Raw genomic sequence first — 21337 nt, 5'->3', positions numbered from 1 at the left:
CTTGCCAACCCCAAACCACTGTGTTTCTCACAGCTCTCCAGTGCCAAAAGTTGGCGTGCCAAGGAAACAGAAACCTGTCTAGAAAATAAACTGTTTTCTCTTGACTTTTCCTCTAGGAACACTAGAAGTTAACCTGTAAGTTGTTTTGTGGTTAAAAATGATTTAGGACGTTACGTTGGAAATTTAATGCTACAATTTTATACAGAAAACAAATTGGTGCATGAGTTATGTTCCCTGAATCGCTTTGCTCCCAATTATCAAAATGTCTATTTTTTTTTTTTAAAGTGATCAGTGTAATTGTTGCAGTGGTGACATTGGTGGTGGTGAGCTAAGGCAGCGCCTGTGTGTGACAGGCCTCAGGTGTGCGTGTGTGTTGTGAGTGTGGGGCAGGGGATGGAGCTTATCCCTGCTGGTTGGTTTTACATGGACGAACCTGGGTTCTGTGGGCAGGTAGTGCTGATGAGATCAGTAGAAGAGGAGTTTACTCACTGACAGAACTTTTTGTAGGGTTGCATATTCTTTAGAAACAGGTTGCAAAGCTATTAGGAGCATATATATATTTCATAGCCCTAATGTAGCCAAATTTCATTAGAGCTAATGCCTAATTATTTATTAGAATTCTTTCATTTCTTTTAGATCTGAGTTTCACAACCTCAGCACTATTGACATTTTAGGCTGATTAATTCTTTGGGGAGGCTGTGGCTTTGCTGTTCTTTGTAGGACATTTAGCAGCATCCTTGGCTTCTACCCACCAGATGCCAGTAGTACCATCCCCTGCCCCCCAACTATAACAAGCAAATATGTCTCCAGACATTGCCAAATATCCCCTGGGGGACAAAATTCATCCCAGCTGAGAATCACTATCTTAGACTCAGGTACATGGAAAATGATCATATAAATCAATACATTAAATGCATTAAGTGTAGGGTTTTTTTTTTAAAAAAATTGTTTTTAAAGACTGGATTCCCCATCTTATCTCACTTTTTTCAACAGCATTCAAATTCAAAAGCTGTTGCCCAATGCTAGCAAAGTCTGAATAGATAGAAAGTAAACATCTTCCTTTTTAGTAGATAAGATGTCCAGCAATGAAAATCCCTGGACTTAAAGAGCTTGTTAAGATGTATTATGTCAGATGAAAAGTGCTATTTTAATAACTCATTGTTATTCTTAGCATGGACCTTTTATTTTAGAAAAATGGATAATTAGCATTTTGGCTTATCACTTTCTCTCCATGAATACAAATAATTTGATAGACAGACAGCCAAGAGAGACTTCATTAAATAATGGGTCTAATCAGCCTGGGACTAGAGTAAATTAGGGGTTCGACTTCCAGCTTGAGAGTTGGAACTCAGGGTTTGGTGGCCATGTCAGCTCATTCATCCAGGATATTTTTGTTGACTGACCTACTGTTGCAGTCAAAAACCAGACCACAGGTCAATTGGTTAGAAATAAGAGTCAAAACTCAACTTGGGAAGCCGTAGGCTACCCTGCATTGAACTTGCAGCTGAAAAACTGCAAGAACGCGTTCAAAGCATAACTACCAGTCCTATGGTGTTTGGACTTACCAGCTTCAATTTCAAGATAATGGCCCATTATTAACGTGGAAGTATTAGAAAGTTTTCCAGGGGAAAAAAATATCAGCTTGGAACTGTTCCCCTGTGCATACATTATACACTTTACAGCCATCTGGGGTGATCCATACTCTGCATAAAGCCTTACTAGTTTTCCAAAAAAGACTACAAATAGCCCTTTATTTTTTGAGAACAGTCTCCCTAACCCCCAGCCAGGAAATCTATTTTGAAATTAATTTTCTTTCTAAAATTTTTAGTGTAATCTATCCTTTTGTTTCTAAGAAACAAAGCCCAGTGCCGTGTTTGATTTGGAACAGTCTTACTGTCACTCGGAGGAGACAGATAACCGTTAGAGGAATTTTCCTGGCCTTGGTTGTCTTTTGAAGCTTGCAGTGCGGTCTTAAGAAAGGATCACGGTTGTTACTTACGTTTCCTCCATGGGGCAGAGGGAGAACTTCGATCTGAGGAATTATTCTCGTCATGAGGGAGAGGAATGATTTTCTTCACAGCGCGTGCTCTCCAGTCCCGATCCTGCCCCCACGGAAGCCTTCGCTCAGATGCGTTCTTCATAGCACCTCTCTACCGAGCAGACTTGTGGGGGAAACAAGAGGAAGGAAGCCAGTGTCTGATGCTTCTGAAACATATTTAACTTTATTACTAACATCTTCTAAGAAAAATAACAAAGAGCTAAAGACAAAGCAGAAAGATTTTACTAGTCCTGAATGGAATCCTCCTCACATGATACAATGCAGAAAATAACAAAGCCCCATTTCCTCTTGTAAAATGTGTGTATGTGTGCCTTTATTTATCAACCACATGATTTGTTCCGGATACATCTCTACTAACCCCCGAGAAGGGTCGATCCTGGTAACTAGAGAGTCTTTAGAGGGCTGAGTGAGTGATAGTCTTGAAGATACCAGCTTGGAAGAACCGGGAGAAATATACTGCTTTGTGAAGAAATGCAGAGAAATAGAGTCTAGGGTGTGTCACTGGGAAGAAATGAAGATCCCGGAGGGGAAAGCCCTCTTTCATATCCCCCAGCTGTCTTCAGCTAAATTTATCTTGCCCATGAATGACTTAGGGGGATGAACGTAATCTTGAATTTAATTCAGGGTTGCCATGTGGCAAAATACAGTGGTTGCTCACGGATGGCTAATCAATGAATGGGAGAAGTTCTAAAACAGAGTCACAAAGTTGAGAGATGGATGTGAAAGTACCCAGCTAGAAAGTGACAGAGAGGGATTTGAACACAAGTCTGATGTCAAAGTCAGTGTGTATCTGTGCTCTGCTATGCTGCTTGAAGCTGGTTGAGAGAGAGAGAGAGAGAGCACAAGCAGGGGGAGCAGCAGAGGGAGAGGGAGAGGGAGAAGCAGACTCCCCACTGAGCAGGGAGCCCAATGTGGGGCTTTGGCCCACTGAGCCAAAGGTAGATGCTTAACCGACTGAGCCACCCAGGCACCCCAACAAGTTCCAGTTTTTTTGAAGCGTTACCTATTCTTTGCAGAAAATTAATACTTGTTTGTTTAAAGCAGTTACACACACACACAGAGGCAGGCCATTTTCATAAAAATCTGAACTAGAAAAATTATTTGGCTTCTCACTTCACCTCGCAAATGGAATTCTATGGAACAGGGTTATTTATTTATTTTTATGGTCAGGCCCGTATATTCAATAATATATTCATACGTAATTCATTAGCTTGTTAATTAGGCCCCATGTTTCAATACGCAGCGACAGACAGACAAGAGCCCAGGCGTGAGGCAGGGGAGCCATGACGAGGACGTGTGTCACACAGCCACAACTTCCATAGGGTCAGATTTCCTTCTTTGAAGGAAAGAAAAGGACACCAGTCTTTTCATAGCCTGTCAGTAAGCCTATTGTGTAAATGAAACAAAAATGAAAGTTTGTTTACATTTTGGATTGTCTGTGCCTTCCCATTTAATGTTTTAACTTCGGGGCCTTATTTCTTTTCAACTTCAAAATATGTAAAGTTGCTACAATATTCAGTGCTTGAGATGCTCAAATTGCCCTCTATCAAAATGATCCCATGGAGAGTTCTAAAATCCAGTTACGTAGGTTTTGGAGAAGACTCTAAGAAAGTCAGAAAACTGCTCTTAAAACTGTGGCCATGAGGCACCACAATTTTCGATGAAGCATTTTGGTTCATTCATCCTGTGAAGAATTATTTATTGTTGTCTCTTGATCTTCTGAAGCCTGGGTGAAGTCTCTGGTTTGTCCGGTTTCCACAATCTTGGGTACTAGAAGGGTGGTAATTTTCAGTTTTAGCTAATTGCTATGCTTTACATGGTCACAGGGAGTGAGCCTTTTAGAAAGCCACTTCATTAAAGCATTAAAATACTGTGGACTCAGTAATTTCATTTACTGGGTCAATAACCCATGATATCTAGAAGAAGATTTAAAATAGTTTAAAAATAATTATTCAAACAAGAAAGGAATTTCAAACTATAATTACCACAGTAATAAAGGAAAGAAAGAGACTCCGAAGCAAGTATAAACATTATATTTTAATCCTAATATCGGATTCCTATAACTCAAAGGTTTTATTTAGCTTGTCCGATAGTGGAACACAAGATTTTAGACCTGAAATAAACTTTAGCAAGCATCTAGTCTGGAGGTAGAAACTCAAGTATTTTTTTCCCTTAAAAATCCACTGATAATTCCGTGTCTGTACTGACAGCCTATATGTTCATTTTTCTTAGAGTATTCACAAATTTCTTATTCAGCTTTTACCCCTAAGTATTTAGCATTTTGGTTGCTGTTGTACATTAGATATTTTTCTGTTGTAGTTCTGTTTTTGCTGATGTACCACGGATGGTAATTTGTATATCCAAGTTGTAGCTGGCTACCACTTTAAATTTCTCTGGTTTGTTGTGTTTGCAAGGAACACTAGCATATCATCTGAAAATAATGAAGATTTTCCCCCTCTGTTCCAGTATTAATACTTCCTCCAACCCTGCCTCTGGGCTTCAGTTATTATATTGAGTAGAACTTCCAGAACAATGTAAAATAATTATGAAATCAGTGAGCATTCGCATCTTGTTTCCAGCCCTGAAAAGACCATATCTAGTACAGAGTTTCCAAACTATCTTCCAAACCGTTACTCCATAAAATGTTAATCAGACTTCTAACAAAAAAATTTTAAAAACAACAGAAAAAAGAGCGTAAGTTTTCCAAATAATTTGCTGAAACTCCGAATTAAATAAAATGAGGCAGATTTCTTTAGTGAATGACTTTTCACAGCCTTAGTATTTTTTTAAATATTATAGCTTTTAGGATTTTTTTGTTTGTTTTTAAAGATTTTATTTATTTATTTGACACAGAGAGAGAGCTCAAGCAGGGGGAGTGGCAGCCCGAAGGAGAAGCAGGCTCCCTGCTGAGCAGGGATGCAGGGCTCCATCTCAGGACCCTGAGATCAAGACAGGAGGTGAAGGCAGATGCTTAACTGACTGAACCACCCAGGTGCCTCAGGTGTTTTTGTTTTTTTTTTTAAGTTTTATTTATTTGAGTAATTTCTATACCCAATGTAGGGCTTTGAACTCATGACCCTGAGATCAAGAGTAGCATGCTCTTCTGACTGAGCCATCCAGGCGTGCCAGCCTTTAGTATTTAATATGCATTGGCCATCTCCGGAGGTAGAGAATGTACGTGACATTTGCCAACATATTTGTTGTCAGCACACCATTTCTGAAGAACACTTAACTACCGTATTACAATACATCAGTGCTACTCTGTCAGGGCATTGTTAACTGTGGTGTTGGTTATGATTTCAGAATGATGTTCCTTATGTTAAGAAAAAAATGTCCTCTCTTAGCTTACTAAGAATGTCGTATAAGTAGGATCTTCTACTATGTGTTCCTTTGTGTATGGCTTTTGCTTGACATAATGTTTTAAGATTCATACATGTTGTTCTTTTTTTTGAAAGCTAGATAGTATTCTTTTGCACAAGAATGTTGATGAATATATGTGTTGTTTGCAATTTGAGGGTGTTATAACCAATGCAGCTCTGAATATTCTTGTACATGAATCCTGGTATATAAAGGAATGCATTTTTATAAGCTATATGGCAGGGAGTAGAATTCCTGGGTCTTAGGATATATATAAATATGGATAGATAGATAGATAGATAGATAGATAGATAGATAGATAGATAGATAGATAGATATTCAAGTATACAGGAGATTGCTTTAGTTTTCCAAGATGTTTATGTAAAGCTCACACTCCTACCAGTTATTGTTTGAGACTTCCAGTTCCTATACATTCTTTTTAATACTTATTATTGTCAGACATTTTAATTTTCAGGCAACCTGGTAGAGGTGCAATAACATCTCATTGTTTTAATTTGCATTTTTTGGATTACTAATGATAAGCACCTTTTCTGATGTTTATTTTCCATTTGAATTTCCTCTTTTGTGTAATGACTGAATCTTTTGCCCATCTTTCTGTTGCTTTGGCTGTCTGCTATCTTTTATTATTGATTTGTAAGGATTTGTTTTATATGTGTATATTGATTCTTTTTAGGATATATATATGCATATATGTATACACATACACACACACATCACAGGGGGAAAGAAAGAGAATAGATACACACACACACACATGTGTACCCTGCCTGTTTACTCTCTTAATGTCTTTTGAAAGACAGCCATTCTTAAATTTAATATAGTTTATTTTGTCAGCCTTTTCCTTTATTGTTAGTGCTTTTGTATCTTCTTTAAGAAAAATTTTTCCTATTATAATGTTATAAAACTTTTCTCCTACATTTTTTTCTAATAGAGCTTTACTGTCTTTCAGATACAAGTTTCCAATTCACCTGCATTTAAATAAGGGCCTAGATTTACTTTTTAAAAAATTCAGTTCTTCCAACTCCCCTTTTTTCAAAGCCTGATTTTTTTTCTCCACTACTCTGCTTGGTACTTGGATCCCAGATTATTTGGGGTCTTTTTTGTGTTCCATTGGTCTATTTGTCCATCCTTGTGCCAGGAACATCTTGTTTTTCATCCCAGGGTATTCTAGCTTTTCTGGCCCTTTGCATTTCATATGCATGTTACAATCCGCTTATAAAATTTGATGAAAGAAATCCTGTAGTATTTTGGAATTTTGATTGAGATTACTTTGAATCTATAGTTCAATCTGAGAACAGTTTACATCTTCACACCATTAAGTTTTCTATTCTATATACATGTTATATCTCTTCGTTTATATAGAGTTTTTTAAAAAATGTTAATCATCAAAGATCTGTTATTTTCTCCACAGAGGTCTTGTACATCTTTTACTGTATTTATTCCTAGGTATTTTTTATTGTGATGCAGTTACAAATGATATACTTTCTTCAATTTTCACTGTTGCTGATACACTTGAAATACAATTGATTTGTATCTAGCAATCCTACTAAGTATAATAAAAATTATAGCAAGTTGTATGTGCATTCTTTTATATTGTCATATCATCTGTGAGTAATTATATTTTGTTTCTTCTTTTCCATTTATTATCCTTTCATTTTTTTTTTCCTGCCTTGCTGCACTGGTTAGGACCTCAGTGTAATATTGCATAACAATGGTGATAGTGGAAATCACTGTTTTATTCCCAATTTCCAAAATTTTGTGATTAAATGTAAAGTACAATGTTGACTGTAGAATTTTTGTTTTTGTTTGTGAATGTTCTTAGTGTTGTAAATTACATTGATGCATTTTGCTCCCCAGCTTTTTTATTCTGAAAAATTTTGTATGAGTTGCAAGTTTCCTTGAATACCATTTTTACTTGAAATAACAGCCCACAGACAAATTATGAATATTCAGATTTAGGTATTTGGCAGACATTTTCTTAAAAATGAATGAAGTGAGCCTGTCACTTCAAGAAAATAACAGCCTATTTTACTAATGACAAAAATTGAGCTTTCAAGTCAAAATTAACATTTTAGAAAACTTACATTTGTCACCATCAGCTTTCTGGTTTCTCCAAACTTAAAGGCTTTTCTGATGAGGTCAGTGATAATATCAATGAATATGTTTAAAATATATATTGAAAAATTTCAACACTTCAAGTATCGACGTAACTCATTACACTAATATTTTTCAAAGACCAGTGTGTGATGTTACAAAATCATGTACGCACAGTGTTAAAGATCCATGAAAAGTGTTAGATAGACCAGTGGATTCTAATGTAATAGTATAAAATTTTATTGAGGTTCCATATTGCAAATAAAATTGAAGAAATAGCCACTTGTCAAATTTTGGTATAGATTCAAAGAAAAATATCTACAATTATCTTCCTTTCCCTACTACATATCTTTGTGAAGCTGGATTTTTTTCTTCTGCTTCAACCAAAAACATACGTTGCTATGAATTGAAAGCTGAACCAGATATGAGAATCCAGCTATCTTCAATTAATCTAGACACTAAAGAAATTTACAAAAATGTAATATAAATAATGCTACTCTTTTCACTACTTGTGTGAAAAATATAGTACTTTTCAGAAAAAATGTTAACATGAAATGGGTATATTATTATTTTTAAAATTTCTCATTTTCAGTTTATCTCTTATCTCTTCTATTTGCTCTTTTTGACACCATTTCCTCCCACATTTAGTGGGAATCCATGTTAGTAGTGCTCATAATTATTTCTCAACTATGAACTTTCAGTAGATCGCTTGCCACAATCTCCAGCCCTGGATCAAGTGGGCTAGCTTCTTCATTCCTGCCTCTGTGCTCCTGAACAGCACTAGAAAGAATGTATAATCTTGCAGCACATTCATCAAAAATCTGTAATTCCTAAATTCTGGCTGTGGCACTACTGGCAATCCTTTTGATTCTTGCTCAAAAAATCTTCTCAGGCGCCTGGGTGGCTCAGTCGGTTGGGCATCTGCCTTCGACTTAGGTCATCATCCTGGAGTCTGGGATTGAGTCCTACATCAGGCTTCCTGCTCAGTGGGGAGTCTGCTTCTCCCTCTTACCCTTCTCCATTTCATGTTCTCTCTCTCTCAGTCTCTCTCTTTCTCAAATAAATAAATAAAATCTTTAAAAAATATTTTTTTTTCTCAAAAGTCCATCCCTCTCCTGAAGTCAGTTCACCTTACCTCTAAGTATCCCATTGCTCAGTAATTAACCCTTACTTGCTTTCTAGAAATGCAAGGGAATCTGAGTAAACTCTAATTGCAATCCTCTCTTGTAAGGTTTCTCCTCTCCTTCTTAATTCTTTCTTCCTGTCTCAGAGGAAGAAGTGTCTCTATCTTTTCAAAGGATAACCATTCAACTATACTCTTACATTATTGACTCCTAACTTCCTGGGATTCTCGATCCATTCATGGGCCCTTCTCTTTTATTTGCAGTCAGTCCATCTTCACCAACCTCTTTCTCTCAAAGTATCCTTCAGCCTAGAAAATGAAACAAGATGGGGAAAAAATTGTATTGAAGAAATGTTCAATTGATCACTAGCCTTAAATGCTGGCAGAAATTCCACATGACAATTAAGAAAATTTATAAGGTAACATGATTTTCTTCCTTACTTCCAGAGCAAATTTTAGCCAGAACATACAGAGGACCTCTAATGCTGTATAATTAACATAACTTTGTGGTAAATAAAAGTTCTCATGCTTGGTACTACATGCATACTTTCAATATCTTCTCCATTTGTTCTTCATAGCCTCTGACTTCTTGGGTTGATTTCAGTTGTAAGTACTTGTCACCAATCTAGTAGTATTCAAGGTTCTAATTGGCAAGATTTACTACCCTAGGATCTTCTCCGTATAGTACCCCAGGATCCACCTTTACCATTTTGTTTTTCATCTCTTTAATCAGGCATTATGCTCTCCTCATTTATCATTGCTCATTCCTGAAGGACAACATTTCTGAAAGCTAGATATCCATTGGAATCATCTGCAGAGCTTGTTAAAAAAAAAACAACAACAACAACTTAATATGTGGGCACCATCCTCAAGAGTGGTCAGGGGTGGAGTATCACCATTATAATTTTTTTAAAGCTCTCCTGGTCATTGTTGAATTCAGTTGATAACCATGTCTCTAATTGAGTGATGTGTTAAGATACCAATACTGTAGCATGAATCAGTGTGTTTCTTACTTTCTGATATGACATAGTGGGTAGAATGTTAGCACTGTGTCCTGAGCACATTTTCCTGAGAGGAAAATAATCCAGAGGTAAGTTGGTTGCAAAATTAGTCAGATTTTATGACCTTCCAGAGATAGTGAAACATGAATTATTTCCATTATTGCAGTCCACAGGAGAAAACTCTTGGTTTGAGAAGACTCATTTTTTGCCTTCTACTCTAGAGAATGCAAGCTGTTTTCCTTTGGCATGCCTACATGATTATACAGATCCATTTCCCTCAAGGAACTTCCAAATAAAAAGAACACATCATCTATGGCAACTGAGAAACATAGCTTTATGTTGCCTGTTTTAGAATTATTTCTTGACATTAACATTTTTATGCACCCCCATATTAAGTTTTATGCTTAGATGTAATGCCACCAGGTAGGAATCAAGGTAAATGCTATATCCCAAATCCACAGAGAATCAGAGCCAAACCGTGGGTTATCAAATCTGTCTTTTTATATGCCGTTACTCGTAGTGTGTGATTTATATACACTGCTTTTGAAAGCTGCATTAACTGAAAGATGCTGGTTTGTAGAGGGGCAAGGAAGTACATTTACAGGCTGGCTTGGTTGAACTGTGCTGATTTCTCTCTAGAACAGTCTTCACAATTCTTTGCTCACAGTTAGAGGTCTGCTGAAAGTGACTCGGTGTAGATGAAAACAGCTTGCTTAATCATTCCTGAAACACGGGAAAAATTAAAATACATTTTTTTCTTTGTCAAGCAATAAAAACAATGCCAGATTGTTAATGCCTCTTTTGTACCTTTCACTTGAAAGACCTCAAAAGAACATCAAGGAGAATAAAGAAAAAATCTATTCCCCAATGGCATCATTATACATGTTGAAGCCTCTAAAAACTAAAACTCTAAAGACATTCATGAAGAGTAGAGGAATAAATGACAGCAAACTGAAGTGCATCTCTGGAGCTTTTTTCAACTTGCTTTGTTCAAATTCATTCAAATTGGATGATGAAAAGCAAAGATCTCATTTGTTTCAATATTAAAGTAGTAAATTAGTGAGTGGTGAGTTGCTAATTGTCCTGTAAAGCGTTTAGGGTGCCAGGAGTGCCCGTGGCCAATATTTTAAATTGCGTTCTTATGGTTGAAATGAAAGCAACCATTAAAGTAGTGTAAAACAATGTTTTTAATAATTTAAGCTAGTTCGATTCAAACATGATTTTCATTCTGAAATATTTATCGAAGCTCCTGTTTTTATTTGCGATGAGCAAGTCTCATTTTATACTTCAAGACGTCAAATAGAAATTCATGTTCAGAATGGGCTAGCGTGGGGAGAGAGATTAGTGCTGTCCAGTGTAATGTTTCATCCCTAGCTGTGTCTGCTTGCTTCTGGGTGCAGAATTAGCAGGTTTGGTTAAATTTTACTTGAGTTTTTGGTGACCTTTTCTAATCCTGACTGTTTCATAATTTAATGTCTTGACCTTCGTTTTCCATAGAGCCACCTTAGTGATAAATGCAGAGATTTAATAACTAGAACTAGTTGACAGGTGACCTTTCGTACATGGCCATTTCTCTTTGCTGGGGAAACCACACTGTTTTGCAAGTTTTAATTCGCAGATTTTAATTATCTATTCCATAAGCTCTAATTATCTTGTCTTTACGCTTATTCACAGAGAAAAAAAGGAAAGGTTAAATATTTCATTCTTCTTGCTGATTAAAATGTAAAGTGCTTGGCAGTTGTCCCAATATATCATTCAAAAAAGACAGGGCAATTTGTCAGGTTCTTACCCGAAGAAGAGAAAAGGGGAATTTTCCAGAGTGTTTGGTAAGGAGCAGGATGAAAAAGTGGCTAGGAGAGTGAGAGGTCTTATTAGCCGGATGAAGGTATCTGCATGTGTGTGTGTGTGTGTGTGTGTGTGTGTGTGTGTGTGTGTGTGTGTGTAAACTTGAAGCAGAGAAACAGAAGCGTTCTTTAACTATATGTGTACTAATCTGAAGAGAAAAGTGACTGAAAAGTAACAAAAGAATAAGCTTGCCAATCAGAGTGGGTGGTATGTTAGTTTTGTTAATTTTTCCTTTTTTTTTTCTTAACTGAGAAAGGATCAATTGTGCATGTCATGGTAAATTGGTTTCTAGGGTCCATATAAATAATATTTAAACACAGGAAGATAAAGCTAATTATTAAAATGTCACAGATTCTTAAAAAGAGGTAAAGAACAGCTAACCTTCCTCCCACCCTCCCCCGTAGGATCAGAAAATATAGGACCTTCTTGATTTCCCTGAGCTTGCATTCTTCAGCATTTTTGCAAACAAAGTTCATTTTTGTGCCAAATACTCATGCATCTAATAAAATAAAAATAAAATTTGACATGGCTGTAAAAGGACCTGTAGTAGGGACATAGTCTCCCAATCAGCCAGTGTTCTGGAATCTTCATAAGTACAGAGGGAAGAATGACTCATGAGTTAGAGAAAGTCTTGGCAGTCTTGAGCTAACTTTGATTCCCAAGTACTTAAAAGCAGCCATGTTGGCTTCTAAAGTGAATTTACGTCCAGGAGGTTTTCATGCAGGGGGAGGTATTCCCTTTAGCCACGTTGATCAGCTTCTAAAAACATCATTGCCATGTCCTTTTTTTCCTCAAACATGGATTATAATCACTTAATGCTTCAGAAGGAAACACAACTCACTGCTGTTATGAAAAAGTTTTGAAAAACAAGTAAAGATGTGGAGAACCATTGGAGGCTAAAAAAATTGGTCGTGATTAGTTTATCTTCCACTGAAGTTTCAGCTAGATTTCAAATCAAAAATAATAAGAAAAAATTTTCTACATAATTTCTTATGCCATGTTAATACCATTGCCAGAGAAGAGAGGATAATTCTGCTCATATGCAAACCCTAATATTCCTGAGGAGCCTCTCATCAGTTGAGAAACATTGTCCTCTTTTGGTGAAATTCTTGGCCAACAAGATGTTTCAAAGCATTAATTTATTATGTAATATAAATAATTTTAATATAATAGTGGGTGAGATTTAAGATGTTTGCCTAAATGTGTATTAGGAATAATGCAAATTATTAATAATATATATATTTATATTTTATATATATTTGTATATTGTATATATTAAATATATATTAAATATATTTATATATTATATATTAATATTTCTTTAATATCTTTCCCTTAGTCCTGCGAATGTATTTTATGAAAGAAAACATATGCTCCTCTTTTTAACCTGAAAGATGTCTAGTACCCACTGGATATCATGTTCATCTCAATTTCCTCAACTCTATAATGGGAAATAAAAACGGTCCAGCTTAGGAAGAATTTATTATGAGAATGAATGGAGTGATGTAATAAAGTGCCGGGCAGGATGAGTGGCCCATAATAAGTGTTCAGTCATTTTTTTATTAATAAGTATAATACACTATGCTTAGATGTCTTTCTTACTCTGTTTCTTCCCTTCCCCCCTCTCTCATCCTTTCCCTGTGCCCAAGACAGGAATCAAGCCCTTTTTCTTGTAAGGAAGCAAATGTCATGATTCATTTTAGCAAAGAAAGGACTTGTTTTTCAAGGGAATCCCTTAGGCCTTTAAAATAGTGTATGACTCGACCCTCGTTAATCATCGAACTCTGCTATGCCTCAGAGCTGTGTACTGAGATTAAAAGCTCGCACTGATTAGAATCCTAAAATTATTTTATCCTTCATGGGCCTTTCACAGAATTAGTACTAAGTAAAAATTACTTGGTCGTTTAATAGATGTTGCCAAATTCTTAACTTTCCCCAAGCTGAGTGTTCATAATCAGATATGCAGGTACAGAGTTCGTATCGTTTTGCGAGGGAGAAATACCCAAATCAAATATAGTGATCTTACCATTAAAAAAAAATTCATAATTTTAGAGTTTAAGTAAAAGGATGTGTTTGGGGGTATCTGGGTGGCTCAGTTGATTAAGCATCTGCTTTCATCTCAGGTCATGATCCCAAGGGCCTGGGACTGAGCCCCATGTCCGGCTCCTTGCTCAGCGGGGACCCTGCTTCTCTCTCTCCCTCTGGTCCCTGCTCATGCTTCTCTTGCTCTATCTCAAATAAATAAGTAAATAATAAATAAATAAATAAATAAATAAGTAAATAAATAAAATCTTAAAAAAAAAGAAAGAAAGGACGTGTTTGATATTTGTGGGCTTTCTTTTAAGAGGGACACAGTTGCACAGACACAGTCGGCTGAATATTTGTGGTGATCTCCGTTTATAGACACAGCACAAGCCCAATCAAAGCATTTGGCTTGATGGTGCTTTGAATGTACTAGAGAAAAAGATGAAGATGTCAAGTTTGTTCTTAATGAAAAGAAACAAAAACAAGGACAAGTCAACTAAAAAGGAGAATTCAAAGCTAAGATAGGGCTTGATACAGTTGGAGCTGGCTAAATCTTTCCAAAGGTCTCGGCATATCCAGGGCCTCAGTCTGGGAAGAAACTGCTTACTGAGGCAGAACCGAGCGAGTGGAGACATACGGAATACATTTTCGAGCAAGGGCCCCAAGTCAAATAATATAAACGAGTTCAAGAAACAGCAGTACATTTTAACAAAGAAAGCTGAGATCCCAAGATGCGGCGATAAAGCTAATAAAAGGAACTGAGATAACCAGATAAGTGCGACTCTCGGGTCAAACCGTCCATCTGTGCCTAGGTATTTCTTTTTTATCATGGCTTACCATAGTTTGAAACATCTTCAAACGTATAAATGACTCCCTTGGGCCTTAGCAATTTCTTGGTGTTACCTGAAACTTCTGATTATGATTAGGACTGTTGCATTCAGCCAGTCTGGCTTTCCTACCATACTGTAAAATGGTCCCTGCAACTAAGTGGCAAATAGAGTGTCACCATATGAGTCATGTCTCCTGGTACCTCATTGAGGACATCAGGCAGCTAGGCAGGACTGTGGTCAAGCAGGATAGGTACGTGGAAGGCTCTTACGACTCTGGCTATGGTGACAGTACGGAAAGGAAAAGGACGATTTAAAGATCACCACCTATCCCCCAAGCCATTACATTCCTAGCCCTCTGCCCAGTTGCATATTTGTTACATAAATAAGAGGCTGTGGTTGCCAATGTTTGCCCTCAAGTTGTTAGTCAGCTGCTGACCTCATAATCTGCACAGCTGCGGCATCCTGATATGTTGTCATGAAACAGATTGTGATGTCTTAATTGATCACTTTCAGAGGTTACAATTGTCAAGTGAAACCAGTATGCTGATTCTTATTAGTTAAATTAAGGCTCGTTACAGCACAACAAGCTAATTCACTCAAGGACTAGGAAATCCGATGCAAATTTATAGATTAGAACACATCCGAGGCTCTTTCTTATCTTTTTTCTTTTTTCTATCTTTCTTTTTTTTTTTTTTTTAATTTGTGGAGGCCATACCCAAAAATGCTTTTATTATACAGTGAAGCAACTTCTTGGAACAGAAAATGGAATGTAACCTCCCTGCACCATATGCATCTTGGTGATAAGTTGGAGTGTGCCATATGACACATACAGTTTAAATCAGGCATTGATTTGCATGACTCTAAGTGGGTTTGGAGGACTTAGCTAACTGTAATGTATGTTACGCCCTGCTGCAAATCGTCTGGCAGGAAGAATATCGTGTTCTTCCTTATTGCCCTGAAAAACTGTGGGCTCCTACTTGCATGAAGGTCTTAGATCACTATCCCATCCCAAGAGGCAGTCTCTTATGCCCCCATCTGACCATCAATGAAGTCTTCACTGTGGCACTAACCCACAGAACCCCATTTCCAAGTGCCCTACTATACTCACCCACCTTGAGAAGACCTATTCTAACCTGCTGTTCAGAAATCTTACTGTAGCAGGGGTGATGGACCGTCCATTTGACAGCAGAGTTTTAAGACACTTCGTAAATGGTGAGACCTCAGTGGCACATCCAGTCCATGCCTGAGCCTATGTGGTCTCATGTCCAGCCCTGTTCAAAACCTACATGATTCTAACAGTTTAATGAATCTCTTTTTGTGTAGGAAAAAAAAGAAACTTCATATGTAGACCTTTATGGACTTAATCAGTCAAGTTTTTTCAAAATCCTTCATTTTGACATTAAACGAGTGGAAACATTTGTCCATCTGGCATATTTCACAGGTGCACAATAAAAACCAAAATAAGTAAAGTTAAATTAACCTAATAACTGCTAGCATCCAAAATACAGTGGGAAACACAAAGATGTTCATCAAAGGAAAAAATCAGATAATAGCCAAATGCCCAGCAGTAGGCAGATAGGTACATTATGGCCTGTCCACATAAGGGAATATTGTATCAGCATTTAAAGTATCTCTACAGAGGGGCGCCTGGGTGGCTCAGTTGGTTAAGCATCCGACTCTTGGCTTTAGCTCGGGTCATGATCTCATGGGTCCTAGGATTGAGCCTTGCTTCAGTGCTCCATGCTCAGTTGGGGAGTCTGCTTGAAGATTTCCCCCCAAAACAAATACATTCTTTAAAAAATATACCTCTAAGGACTGTTTACTGGCATGGGAGAGTTTAGTGAAATGAAATTAGTTGAAAAACCAAGGTTGCCAAATTTTATAAATAGTATTTCTCAACCTAATATGTCTAGAAGGAGGAAAATAACAAAATATTGTAGAAGTTGTCAGGTGGTGGAAATATGGGGAGTTTTTATTCTTTTGTTTATTTTGTTCAAGTTTTCCGCAATGAGCCCATATGACTTCAATAATCTGGGGGAAAAAGTGTTTTAAAGCAGTTTGAGTCCTTTTGTTATAACTTTAGCTGCAGGGAGTCTGTGTTCAAAGCATCTCTAATCTAACAGGTCTGAAAATGAGCTTATTCTCCGCTGAGCTTGCCCCTCCTAAAGCCTCTGCCTTCTCATTTAAAGCCAGTTCTAGTCTTCCAGTTGTTTAGGCTAAAAATGGAAGTTGTCCTTGATTCCTCTCTCTCTCTCAGATTCCACAGTCCATCTTACTGGTCAAGCCAATAGGCTTTACCTTCAGAATATGTTCAGCGTGTGGCCAGCATCTTGCTACCTCTTCTGCTACCCAACCTAGTCCAAGCCACCATCATCTCTTGCCATGATTGTGGCAGTAGTCTATTCTCCAAGTCTCTACCTGTTTCCTTTTTGTCAGTTTTCTGCACCACACCAATGCTGTTAAAATATAATGCAGATCACCCACTCCCCTCTTCAGAGCCTTCCAAATCTCCTGAGTAAAATAGCCTACGTGATGTCTTCCTGACCATCTTTCCGGCCCAGTACCCACTGACTCTCCTCAGTGCTCTGCAGGCCATGTTGCTCTCCTCGTGTTCCTCTCCTACCACGGGGTGTTTGCAGTGACTTTTGGTTTTGCTTTGCAGGAATACTCCCCCTCCTCCACCATATACACACAAATCCCCATAGCCAGACCTCTTACTTTCTTCAAGTCTTTCCTCAAACAACATTTCCCACCCACCCCAGGTGTTTTCTGGTCACTCTACCAACACACACACACACACACACACACACACACACACACACACACACACACATATCCTAACCCCCTTCCTTACTTTAATTTTCTCTATTTAGCACCTGTCTTCATCTAACATATATACTATGCTGATTTATTAATTGCCTTTCTCCCCCCAGTGGAATGTAAGATCTGTAAGGTCAGGGGGTTTTGCTTACAATTTTCACAGCTGAATAATCCCCAGCCTCTAGAACATGGCACATTGTAGTTGCTCAGTAACTACTTTGAATTCCTACCACGGATAGGAAAGACACCTTGTTCTAGTTGTATGGTAATTATACAGGTGACTTTTCGGAGGAACTTTGCCTCTCATTTTAACCACCTAGATTGACCTGTTTGTATATTGATAGGTTTCTTCTGGATTGTGTTTCTCTTTCATCTAAATCAACAATTCTCAATGAATTTGGAAAAGTCCATTTTCTTCACTAATACTAAGTTCAGTGTTCAGGCTCCTAATAAATTATTTTAATTCAATTGTTCTCCCTTAACCACTGTATACTGGGCTCCTATAATAATCCAAGGACTTCTGGGGAGTGGGACTAAAATGAAAAAGACAGACTCTTACAGAGTTTACTGTATGGTGGACAGATAAAGTTAAACAATAAAATACAATATAACTAATAAAATAAGGGCAGTATCCAGTGTGAGAAGAATCAATGACCAATAGGCACCATAAAAATACAGGATCAAATGTCAGATACAAAATGTAGAATCTCATAGAAGGAAGATGAGAAAGACATATATCAACAGAGTGCATTGCTCCTTTATCACTCTTTTAAAAGGTAGGGTGACTTTTCCTCATGTAGGAGGAAAGTGGCAAAAGGAATTTATTTGGTTTGCCTGGGTGGAAGGAATGCATTGAATAATGGAAAGAGCAATGGGTTTAGAGCTAGAAGATCTAAATATGAATCTACCACTGTGACTTGAATCTATCATCTGCAAGGTCTAGAAGTTGGTGCTTACCCTCTGTGAGTCTCTGTTACCTCATTGGTTTAAAACAAGGAGGGTAGTGGTTAGACCGGCACTAGAGATTATTATCTCTGTACATCTCTCCCCTGAGTTCTTAAAAGAAACCTTTCCTTATCCATCTAAAATAAATAGAAACACAAAGGCCAGTTAACATGGTGATACAGGGAATTTTTAAAGGGTTTTTGTAAAGTTTTTGCCAGCCTGAGATTTGTCTTAAGTAGTTCTTGGTTCTGAACATCTTTTTCAGAACCTTATCATTTGCTGAATTTTTCATATTTTCATCAACTGCTACATGACTATTCATACGTATAAGTAAAATACAGAATTGATGCCTAGATATATTCCCTTTGCATTTCCTTTTTTAGCCACCGTCCTTATTAAAGAGATCAAATCTTCCCCTATTGCCTTATTTCATTTGAAATTATGGTTTTGAATGAAAAGTCATTATTTAGAATGGAAAACAAATGACTATTTTTCCATTTAATTTTAAACCGACACAAGGGGATAGAAATTAAAATTATTTCTTAACACTCTGTATTCACTTTTTAAATGGAAGCATGCCCCTAGCTTGATAACCTGTGGTAGCTACTATAGGGTTTGTCCATATATTTCAGAAAATCCCACACTCAGCTGCTCTACCCAATATCTGAATTTCATTTTCTCAGAGGAACTTGTTTGGATAGCTGGAACTTACTAATTTACGTGTCTCTCCCGTGTCTTATTTCTCTGTTTTTCAGCCTTTGCAACTGGACTGTGACCTTTGCGCCATAGTGTCAAACTCAGGTCAGATGGTTGGCCAGAAGGTGGGGAATGAGATAGATCAGTCATCCTGCATTTGGAGAATGAACAATGCCCCTACCAAGGGCTATGAAGAAGATGTTGGCCGCATGACAATGATTCGAGTTGTGTCCCATACCAGCGTTCCTCTTTTACTAAAAAACCCTGATTATTTTTTCAAGGAAGCAAATGCTACTATTTATGTTATTTGGGGTCCTTTCCGCAATATGAGGAAAGACGGCAATGGCATTGTGTACAACATGCTGAAAAAGACTGTTGACATCTACCCAAATGCCCAAATTTACGTGACCACAGAGAAGCGCATGAGTTACTGTGATGGCATTTTTAAGAAGGAAACTGGGAAAGACAGGTGAGTCCTCTGAGAGGCAGCCTCAATTGTCTTTTATGCTAGTTTCTTGCTGAGTTCTTTTGCCAGCTATCAAATGAACAGAGTTATTTCTCAAATTGATGGTTATATGTTTTTTGACTATTATGATTACTTGATGAGCCAGCAACTAGGCTCCATTTATTCCACCTACACTACCTTCTGTTCTCTCCATTTTGATTGGCTTGAGGATCCAAAGAATACTGGATGCTTCCCCAAGATATCTTTAGATTTGTTCTTATTTAGCTCAGTTTGCTATTGGTTAAATTGGATGTTAGCCGAAAGGAAATATACACGTTTCTGTTTCAAAACAGAAATGTTAAGGAACTTTAGGACCTAAACTCCTTCGGAAGTTCTGGTAAAAATTTACCTGAGACTACAAAACACAGCAGGCTATTGCTTCTCTAATAAGGTTGTGTAGCTTCTTGCATGCAGATAGACCCTATGATCGTGAGCACCATAACTTGGTATCTAACGGATATGTCGGTATGTTCAGCGGAATACCATATTGAAATTATGCATTACTGAAAATCATTAACAGTGGATTCTTGAAGAGAAATGAGGTATAAATACCATTCACTCAATTATCCAACAAACCAATTTGCATTTTTCATTACATCTGGGTTTTTTTTTTTCCATAGCCTTCTGTAAACTACCCTTCCCACTTCCTTTTCTTGAGGCCTGCTCACCTTATTTTTCTCCTACTCCTTATATCTCCTTTTTCTTCTCTGCTCCCTCTTACCCCCCTCATTCTTCGATAGGACTCTACTGCCTACCATTTTTTTTTCTTTCTTTTTAAAAAACCAGTATATGGAAGAGAAGTAGAATTATTAGTTCATATTTCTAGTTCTAATAAAGAACTGTTGAAGGAAAATACCAATTGCAAAAGTTTTAAGTTATGTGCATTGTACTTATTCGTGTAATACCATGGATAAATTGAGCATTGGCTATAATTCCAATGTTAACAATCTGATTTCCTCAAAATGTATGTCTTTCACTCTTCAATATTATCAAATCTAAATTTTTAACTACATTAGGGTATGTGTGTGGGGGGGAGTTTCTGATATCTCTGGGTATAATTTGTATGCTGATAATTATTTTAAAATCTTATGTGGCTCAATCCTCCTATTGATAATGTAGGCTGAACGTAGCATTTCCTACTTCCGAGCACCCAAAATGCATAGCTTCTAATGAAATGCAAGACAGGAATTGCCATAATGCTGGCCCTTTCCACTGTTAGAGTTCGCTAGAAGAATCCCAGTGGTTAGATTTGAATCAGTGTAGCACAAGCTGTCCAAAGAGATAGGTATGAGAGATAAAGGAGTAGGTATGTAGCACAATTCTATATAAATATGACCATCTCAAGGGGTTTGGAAATTTCTGGTCTCTCATTAGCCCAGAGCAGTGCAATTAATTAGATATATTTGGTATTTCATTAGACATAGTCAGGCCTCAGGGTATCCCCCAGTCATAACTATATGCCCTAGAATCATCTGGGGCCATCAGAGAAGAGCTCAGCATGCTGTATGTTCCTACGTATTTGTATCATGTTGGCTTTTGCTGTGAGCTTTCAGTGAGACAGGACACTGTCACAGATGTGTGGATTGTATAGTGAGAATTGGGAGAGAATAGCTTTGTAAGATTCATTTCCCTACTGTGATGGGGCTGTGATGAGGAAAGCTGTTTGTATAGTGGGAAAAAGCTTGCTTGATAAAATTAATTTGCAGGTATCATTCGATGGGTAAAGTTACCAAAATAAAAGTAGCAGAAAAAAAAGCCAAATTGATTTTTTAATGCTTCCGTTTTCCTCACCAAGTCTATTCGTGTCTGGCTGCATCATGGAGTATTGCAACCAAACTGAAAAAGACAGCTGTGCTCGTGTTTTAGAAATGAACAGAATGGATGGTTTTGGTAAAATCTGGTGGGATGACAAAAGGTTGACCAAATGGCCTCAAATGACCTGTTATCTGCTGTATGACTTAAATCTGTGTCCTAACTTTAGCAGCGTGAATTTTATTAAGGATTTCCTATCTGACG

At 37.4% G+C, this 21337-nt stretch overlaps 1 protein-coding gene across 1 annotated transcript in view; it reads left to right on the top strand.

The window, feature by feature from the left end:
- The window catches only part of ST6GALNAC3 (ST6 N-acetylgalactosaminide alpha-2,6-sialyltransferase 3), a 500339-nt gene that overhangs the window by 290608 nt on the left and 188394 nt on the right, over positions 1 to 21337 (top strand). The window contains exon 3 of the mRNA XM_026497782.4: positions 18876 to 19285. Within this exon, the coding sequence (XP_026353567.4) occupies positions 18876 to 19285 (410 nt within the window). The remainder of the gene's footprint in view (positions 1 to 18875; positions 19286 to 21337) is intronic.

This window comes from Ursus arctos, unplaced genomic scaffold (assembly GCF_023065955.2).
Source record: "Ursus arctos isolate Adak ecotype North America unplaced genomic scaffold, UrsArc2.0 scaffold_12, whole genome shotgun sequence".
Taxonomy (NCBI): Eukaryota; Metazoa; Chordata; class Mammalia; order Carnivora; family Ursidae; genus Ursus; species Ursus arctos.
This window is presented reverse-complemented; position numbering and strand designations above follow the sequence as displayed.